Genomic DNA, 9431 nt, shown 5'->3' on the forward strand with positions numbered 1-9431 from the left:
GGTGATACAGCTGATGCCACCGCAAACACAACATGCAGTGTTCAGTGCTCTGAAGCTAAAACTCCATTCATAATTTTTGAGGCTGCCACCTCCTTGACAGAGTAAAAATAAGATAAGAAGTCTTATTTTACCAGTGTGCCTGCACTTTGGACTCTGACTTCGTCTCATGTTGCTTTGTAAAATCACGCATTTAAGTGCTAATTACCACACCTCTTTCACAAGCTGACAACTGCTGCTAAGTGGTAATCAGACTAATCAGACTCACCTTTACAGCAATGTTTGTAATGAATACGTTCTTTCAGAGTGAGAGTGCTTTTCATTAATTTGTCTCTCTGCTGAACCATAAAGTTAATGAGGAGACTGTTAAACTTTCATACATGGTTAAAATGAGCAGAACACAATGAGATGTCTAAATAAATAAATAAATAAAATTACAGTCAATTTAGCATGCATTTCTGTGATTTGATTACACTGTTGTGCAGTTCAGCCAATCCATCTGCGGCTCTGTGGAGGGTAAATTAAACTCACAAGAATTATTTGCAAATTGTGTTTGACCATAGTTAGAGGTGTACGTCTGTTTCATAATCGCCTTTAGATAAAGAGCCGAAGGAGGAAGGGAAATAGGTGTGTAAAGGGTGATTAGCGTGGGTTGACCGATATAGTGGTTAAGTAGATGGAGAAAGGGCCTGTTGATAGATGGATAAAAGAGACTAAAGCAGGCAACAGACAGCGACAACACACCCGCATACATATATGTAAACACATATGCATAGGTATTGTGTAGCCCACAGAAAGAGAAGATTCGCGCTCACATATGCATCTCTGTTTCTCTTTCACTTATCTGCAGGATAGAAAATACACTATCCCCTATCCCCTCCAGCATAGGGGCATTACACACACTCTCACTGTCATATGTATTCACAACACTCTCCTGTCCATACATGCTATACACACACACACACACACACACACACATCCTGCTCAGGCTGTCAGCAAACAATTGAAAGACAGCAACACTCCTCTGGCTGACTGTCTCTTTGTCACACAAACACACTTCCTGGTAGATGACATGTCGTCGAGAGAGGAGCTTATGCTCTAAATGAAGTTTTCAGCATGCAGCCTTCATGTCTGCCTGGGGAGAGGCGAGGGAACTCTGCTGTCAAGGCACTGAAAAATAAGACTAAATGCAGCTAGATCACAGTGTGTGGAGACGAGACAGGTTCTTCATTAAAGCAGAGGAAAGTGATGCGTAAATTGGGAGAGGAGACAAAGATAGTACACTCAGCTTTCAGCAAGACGCATGCTGTGAAGAGAGGGGAGAGACACACACAGAGAGAGAGAGAGAGAGAGTGGGAAAGAAAGTGCTTAGAAATGTGGTGGAGCAGATAAATTACACTCTCTGCTTTCAGCGGGATGGTCTCCACGTGAAGAGTCTGTCACTGAAACTGTAATGTGTTATCTAAGTGAAGAGACATGGGACACAGATAGATAACTAATGTATTAATGGGGTGTCAGCAGCAGCATTAAAGATAGAACACTATTGACAACAGAATGGTACAACTGTGTTTTAATAAGGAAAGCATAAACGTTTACTGTGTCATGCCTTCCTACTGTTTATTAGGTTAGTTAGATTTAGTCCACCCTCATTGATACAGAACTCTATAACATTCATGAAGGTAGGATTTATTGCAGGGCATTAGTTTTGGCTCAGTGTGCCTAATAAACAGTGTATACACTTTTCCTGTTAGAGCATGACAGTGCAAACACATGGTACCGTTCTGTTGTAAGTGAATGTCATCAAATCTTAAAGCGTCATGAAAGACAAAAAAACAAACATAAGGTTCCATGTTGTTGTCCATGTTTTAAGTGTTTTTTTTTTTTATTATCAAACTGTGATAAATTCAGGTGTGTGGAGTTAATTGGAATCACTACTACAGTGGAATATAAGGCTGCAAACAAAAGTCACTGCTCACTACTCTAAATAAATTGACTTTTGTTCAAAACCTTGCTGTATACGTGAATGCTTGTAAGCAAATTGTAATTAAAAACTAATTAATTAACAAGTTAATCTTGTCGATGACAGAAGTTTGATTGTTTTGGTTGTTTTATATGTGATTCTGCGTCTCTTGTAGCCACATGATTACCTGTGTCACTAAAATCAGCTGAAAAAGAAATTGCATCAGTGCCATTCATCTTTTTTCTATTTATAATTTAGAAAATGAAATAACTTTGTACAAACATCCAGCCTGGTTACACAAAGCATTAATCATACTGAATGGCCCTGCCCTTCCATTTCAAGCCAACACTTGTCACTAAAGCCATTAGACAATAGAATACATACAGTATATACCTCTAAAAGTAAGCAGGAGAGAAGGTTTTCCAAGGACTAGGATGAAGATCACAACATGCATTTGAAATTGCACTGCTCTTTACATACACATTATTCACATTTCAGCTTTAATTCTTACTTCTGTCATTCTCATATTATTAATGCAGGCAAATATGGATTCGAACAAGAAGGAGAGTAACTGTCTTGTTAACAGTCAAAAACAATAAATATCCTCTTTGTTTCTATCATCCAGGTTGTCTGTACCGGGGTCAGGAGTGCCGGTTGGTGATTCACTATGAACAGGGCTTCTCTGTGTTAGCCGACCCCAAACTGCCAGATGGGGAGAATGGAGAGGAGAGAGGAGCTCACACTCCTACAAGGCCCAAAGTCCTCCTCTCCTATCCCTACGAAAAACTAAAGATGTCCTCGGATGACGGAGTTCGCATGCTGTTCCTCGACTTTGGAGGGAAGGAAGGGGAGATTGTGAGTGTTTTTTTTTTTTTTCTAAAGCATCGTGTTTTGACACAGAACTCAACAAGGCATGCTCTGATAGGAACTCTGTTGCCCTCAGTTGTTCATACCACACTGAAAGCAAACAGGGTGAAAAATGTTTCTGCTCAAAGTGAATTCCACCTCAGAATATTATGACTTTCACTTTTGCTATTAAAAACAAATGTAAGTGATATACATTCGCTTGACTTTCCTGGAGAATGTTCTGTGTATAAATAGCTAAACAGATGATGTTAAATGATATTGATATTTTTGGTTCAGCTAAAACTTAGTTTAATAGAAGAAATGTGAGTAGTAGAGACCCCTGTCTATATTCACCCATGTCAAACAAGCACACAGGCAGAAAACCACTGTAGAAAAGGCTGATATGCCAGTTTTTTGCCCCAGTAGTACCAGAATGCAATTTTGCAAATGAGACACAGGATTGACATGTAATTTGTTTAAATTTCACATAAATAGTCACAGCCCTTATTTTTTTCATTTTGGTTAAAATGGTTTTCTTTCAGATCTTAGAAATGCATCAGTAACTGAGCTTCTAACATTTTGCATTACAAGCTGTACTGCTGGGTAAAAAACAAAAACAACAACAACCCCAATATCAAACTTACTTGGCTGTGGTCATGTACAACTCACAGCAAACAGAACAAGTTCATGTCCACTCTCAGGGGGGTTGAGAAGGCCTTCTGGGAAATGAAGCAAAACACAAAAACTGGAGCACAAGTGTAGAAGACAGACAGAGGGAAAGCAGCAAAGCAGAAAGTAAATTACAGCACTTAATCACAAAATAACTCCTGAAATAAAAGGAACTTCACACCTACACAGGTCCTCCAAGGTAACAGCATTCGTGTGGAGGTTTTTTCTTTAAAAATAACCTGTCACTTACTGTGAGTGTTTTAATCTTTTTACACTACTCACCAGCTCGCTGTATGGACGTCCAGGTGGCTCGTGTTTCAGGGGGCCACCTTTAAAGCAGTCAGGACCAATTTCATGTTTATACCTGCAAAGTAAACAGAGTACAAACACTCCCACTACTCAATATGTTCATCATTTCTGTTTTTTAAAAGTTTCACTTTTTAGCCTCCTGGATCTTATTTGACAATGCTGATATGAATATTAATGAAGGTGTCAAGAGACTGAGCTCTCGCAGCTCTTTTATTACATTCCCCTGGCACTAATACAAACTGTTTTACCTTGAAAAACGACACTGATATTTCATCATTCATAAAGCCACGGCACGGTGATTTACAGTATGCTGGAAAGTAAAGTGATAGTGAAAACTAAAATATTTACTCTGTAGGCTTATGGGATTTAGAAATTGGAACCAGGAGGTGTTTTATATCTGTCTGTACGACAGTGCACATACAGCTCTGTGTAAAACATCTCTCAGATACATCCATGTCTGACTTCTCAGTTTATGCTGAAGGCAAACAAGCAAAGACTTGGGAGCTTTGATTCCAAAACCCTCTGTTGGCTACCTTAGCAGAACAGATTTTGGTGTCTGTAGCGTTTCTGAATCCCAGCACAGTCGTAGTCAAGGCTTCATAAAAATCCCAAGGCACTTGTGGATGTGGCTGATGGCTCATTAGCTTAGCATTTGAAAGTGGAATCAGCTGGGTTATTTTTTTCCACAGAGCTGACTATCCTGTCATTGCTTGGCAAGAATGATGTGTGTCTAATTTTGTCCCAGCAATTGACAGTTTGTCTCTACCCCCTACCTATTATGAGATTGGATCGAGCCAAACCACTGATTGTGGTTTGGAAAACAACAATTACACATACACACACGCACGCACGCGCGCACGCTTCTGCTCTGGTTGATCGGAAAAGGCAAAGACAAGAGCAAGACTTAAGAGTCCACAGCTATGCCAGTGCCTCTGTGAGGCTGTACTAAGACACTGTGGTGCTTTGAGATGAATGCTAACACACTCATAATGATGTAGGTGACATGCTAATGTGAAACATGGCAATCCATCAAATAATTCTGAGGTATTTAAATCTGGATCAAAGTGACGGACTAACTCACTGACCAATATATCCATACCTCCACCGGCATAGCAAAAAAAAAAAAAAAAAAACCTCTCTTCATGTCTTCCATCCTGAAAATCCTGACTTTTTGAACATTTGTGGACAAGTGTATAGTATACAGTCTACTCATGTTTCTTTGTGCTGGGTTTTCCGGAGATGAGGTAGCCTGTCAGTTTAAAATTTGACAGACTAAACAGTAGTTTAAGTGTTAATTTATAGGTTCAATTCCCCTATATAGGTCTGAGGAACAGGATATGAGTCATAGTACCGGTGAAATCACCCGCTGTTGATTCAGACTATGAACAGAGCTTTGTTCACAGTGATGTGGTGTTTGTGTGTGTGTACAGTGCTTAGCTCCAGATAGGAGTGTCTAATCCTTGCCTCATGGGGAACTGTTGACTGTGGAGTTAGTTGTGAATATATTTTTATGGTTTTAAATGCTTTACACACCCCCCAGCTTCTTCCTCTGTCTGCTGTCCCTTCTGCTTTAATGAATTCTCACATCTTTTAATCATAATCTCTCCTCTTTATCCTTGCCGTGTTCTGCATTATTCTGTTTTGTTCTTCTTTTTAATTCTGTTGTTTTCCCCTCTTCCTGCAGCAACTGGACCTCCACTCGTGTCCGAAGCCAATCGTCTTCATCCTCCACTCCTTCCTGTCAGCTAAGATCTCCCGCCTAGGTCTGGTGGCCTGACAGCCTCTCTAAAGGGACATTTCACCTCCTTTGAAAACAGAAATCCACCTTGTTTCTCCACCTATCTGCAGCCTGCATGCAGTACACAATTTCAGACTCCTTCAGTCGTGGGGAAGCAGCCTGAGTGAATGTAGCTTCTTTTTGGATATTGACCTTTTTTTGGGTCTTCAACTCTAAATTAAAGAAACACTGAAGAAACCAATAAAGATTGGTTTTGCTTTGAGCAAAATGGACAGATTGTGCTGGAGACAAACCCTCCCTTTAAGGGTTGCATGGACTCAAGTGTTGACTAAAGAACCACAGAAGAAAACATGGACTGGACTAGCTCTGGTTGGGGGGCGGGAGGGGGGGGTATATATGCATACATACATACATACATACATATACACACACACACACAGAGGGATGCACCGAAAGGAGCAGATTGGGCATTACTGTCACGTCCAGGATTGGAAGGACTGGACATGTGCAGCAAGGGTTGAGATGAATTCACTTTTAATTCAGTCAAAATGTAATGGCAAACTGCCTTCCATTTACCATTTACCATTTATATTATTTATTCACCATTAGCTCTGAAAGGACATTTTGAATTTCACTTGTAATTTTTCTTCCACAAACACTTGGCACACTGTGGAAAAAACATTTGTCATGCATTTGTCTTTGTTAGAGTCCCCTGAGATGTCTTGTTAGCTGTGTCAGTATTCATCATTGAAAGTGGGAGCCACAGATTCCCACAATGTGACAGCTGACTCACATTCAAATCGTCTCTGTATTCTTTTAACGCGTTGCATACAGTGACCATCTGGTGGCATTTCAGTGTTAGACTGATTTAACAGTGATCTAATATCAGCTTTAATCAACTTCAATATAAACATACATTGGTTTCATTTACATGAACTATAATTTTACTCAAATGTTCTGTTTTTCTTTTGTCGGTGTTTAAATTCGGTGTCCCATTTATCACCCAAAAACAGGAAAAATGCTCATATCCAACTTTGGAAAAAAACTGAGAATAATTGTCTGCTATGGCAATTTTGTCTAAAACACTGGGGAACCAGCTGGCATTTACTGTTGTTTCTATACATGCAATTTCCACAGTAAGACTAATAGTACATATACATGGAAGTTTATGATAAGGATATAAAGATGGCAAACAACCCTGCTGTTGATCTCCTCATATAAATCTGAGCAAGAAAACAAGTAAGTGGTTGAACTATTCCTCTAAGGGTCTCCAGTCCGATCAGACACGATGATACTGTTCACTCCTTCTGCTATTTCAGAGTGGACTCTTTATCATTGTTAGCTTCATTTACCAGCTGAAATCATTTCAGTGTATGTAAGAGTTGATCATGTTTGCCCAGTTAATTGACAAACTACAATCATGCTCTGCCCCATGAAGCAAATATCTGCCATGAGTAATTCTAGTAATTTGTAATATTCATATTGAAAACTGAGACTCAATCAAATGGTTCCACAATCACTTAGTCAAGTATTATTTATTTGTTATTACATCGAGGTAGCCATCACAGGAGTCTTCAATCCTGCTTTAGTCCGGCAGCAGCCAGTGTGGGTCATTATTCTTCTGGATGTTATGCAGCAGACCAAATCTGTACACTGCACCGTCGGACATGGCCTGCTGCCAGGGCTTTCCTTGTGCCTTCAGATGACTGAGAAGGAAATGAGCGTTTTAATTTGGAAAGAAATTTATCACAGATGTGTGACTTCTATGATGGCTACATTAGTTTTGGCTCAACCAGCAGAAATAACATTACATATATTTCCAGTGAGCATTTGCAAACACACTGTGAACAATGATTAACACGTTGTAATCCTGCCGCACTGTAGAAGAAACGTCATGTGTTTTGTTGATACTAAAAGATAGTGGAGGCATTGTAACGCACGAAGAATCCAGCACGTACTGATCACCTCAAGTGGAGAGAAGCTCTTTTGAGTAAAGGCTGCACTGATATGTAGAATACTCTGATGCCTTTGGCAGCTACTGTACTGTCACTCAGAATGATGAAGCTTAGTTTTTAACGGTGCACATAAATCATGTATTTAACAAAACTGACATGATGAGTCTGTCTTTATTGTCTTTGCTCGTGATTTTATTCATTTCTCATCAACAGCGAGTACAAATCAATGGAAGCAGCTTGGAAAAAAAGTGGTTTCACTTTCACTCCAATCATAATAAAAAGGAAATGACACCCACAATTTGTTTGCTAATGATACTGGTTCTTAATTGTTTTTTTGTTTTTTTAATTATATTATTAGTAGGACATTAGACCATTCCCTTCTTCTGCTTTCAGAACTGACATGACCTGTCAACCCTGTTGTAAACACATGCATTCTCTGCAGTGCAACAAAAACAAGGTAGTATTTTATCTTGAGGACAGTTCAGATGAAAGGTTGTACACTAATTTATGGCTTATTAGTGACAGTTCAGTTTGATTTGGGCAGTGTTTTGTTGGACAGCTCAGCAAAAAGTATTTGTGTGTCTTTACCGAAGAGCTTGAGAGCAATTGAGCTGTAGACACTGCTTAACACAATCATAACTCTTGACATTGTTTACTTGGCTCCTAGGTAATGAGCTGGCATTCATACTCTCTCTCTCTCTCACACAAACACACACACACAAACAGATGCATAGATGGATGGGCACATTCACGTTGCTGAGAGTAAGGAGTTCAGACCTCAAAGGCAGTCATAACTCTTTGCCATTATTCTTTTAGTTGACAGTGTTTACCAGCAGATTTTCCCACCTCTTTTTCGTTCTCCATCGTTTCCCTTCTGCTCAGACCGTTGTTGTATCAAGTCAGAGTCTCAGCGGGACACTAAATGTCTGCAGATAGCAACTGTTGCATCATGTCAAAAACCAATTCCACAAATCCTCTCCAGGTCAACTTTCCCACTGAGACGGACAGAAAGCTGTGTTTGTGTCAATCCGAACCTGAAAACACACACAAATGGGCTAACACTCCTGAAATTTGAACACACACCCACATGTAACCACTCAAGCAGGCGCGCTACCTAATAAGCCAGCTTCCTCATTTAGAGACCTGAGAGAGAAAGAGAGAGAGAGAGAGAGAGAGAGAGAGAGAGAGAGAGAGAGAGAGAGAGAGAGAGAGAGAGAGGGGTGGGGGGGGGGGGGAGAGAGAGAGAATGAATTATTCATAAGTGAAATCACTTTAATAATGTGGGACGTTGTCTTACCTCCATTATTTTTGTCTGCCTCATGGGTGACTCCTCTCAGCAGGTGTTCCTCAAGAATCAGTGCTCTACTGAAGACCATATTGGCTCAGTTTTCCACAATAGTTCACTTCATATACCCCCAGTTAGGTCGTTTGTCTGAACAAAACACAGAGAGACATATGTAGTAATGTTTATAGCATTAGTTTTCTTTCTTGTCTACTTTCCCAGTTGTTACTTATATTACAAACCTTGTACAACCTATTTCAACAAAACTCAAGCCAGTACAATAAATCTGAATTTGAGATTGAAAACAAACCTGAGCCAGAGACAGAGGACGGAGTAAACAGATGATATCAATTATCCGACCTTTGGGTCTCTGTGTTGATGTGTAGCTGCGATCTTCAATTCCTCCTGTCAGAGATGAGAGAAATGACAGCCTGTCAGTACAAATTAAAACTGAAACTGAACCAACACAGTTTTATTGCATCAAGTTGTCTCCTGTATTTGCAGAATTCTCTTGTATTTTGTAATTATAAATAAATGATGAGTCAGTCTGTGCAGTTTGATGTCCAACAAGGCAGGTTTTGGGTATGTCTTTGAGACTGATTAGACACTGTAATGTAAAAACATGCAACAATGGAAATATAGGACAACCAGAAGAATAACATTCATCAGTGACAA

At 39.8% G+C, this 9431-nt stretch overlaps 1 protein-coding gene across 1 annotated transcript in view; it reads left to right on the forward strand.

The window, feature by feature from the left end:
* The window catches only part of sntb1 (syntrophin, basic 1), a 31448-nt gene extending 23823 nt beyond the window's left edge, over positions 1-7625 (forward strand). Inside the window, exons 7-8 of the mRNA XM_041044677.1 lie at positions 2583-2812; positions 5466-7625. Of these exons, the coding sequence (XP_040900611.1) occupies positions 2583-2812; positions 5466-5558 (323 nt within the window). The 3' untranslated portion in view covers positions 5559-7625. The remainder of the gene's footprint in view (positions 1-2582; positions 2813-5465) is intronic.
* Positions 7626-9431: the final 1806 nt, after the last annotated feature.

Source organism: Toxotes jaculatrix, chromosome 8 (assembly GCF_017976425.1).
Source record: "Toxotes jaculatrix isolate fToxJac2 chromosome 8, fToxJac2.pri, whole genome shotgun sequence".
NCBI classification, from domain to species: domain Eukaryota; kingdom Metazoa; phylum Chordata; class Actinopteri; family Toxotidae; genus Toxotes; species Toxotes jaculatrix.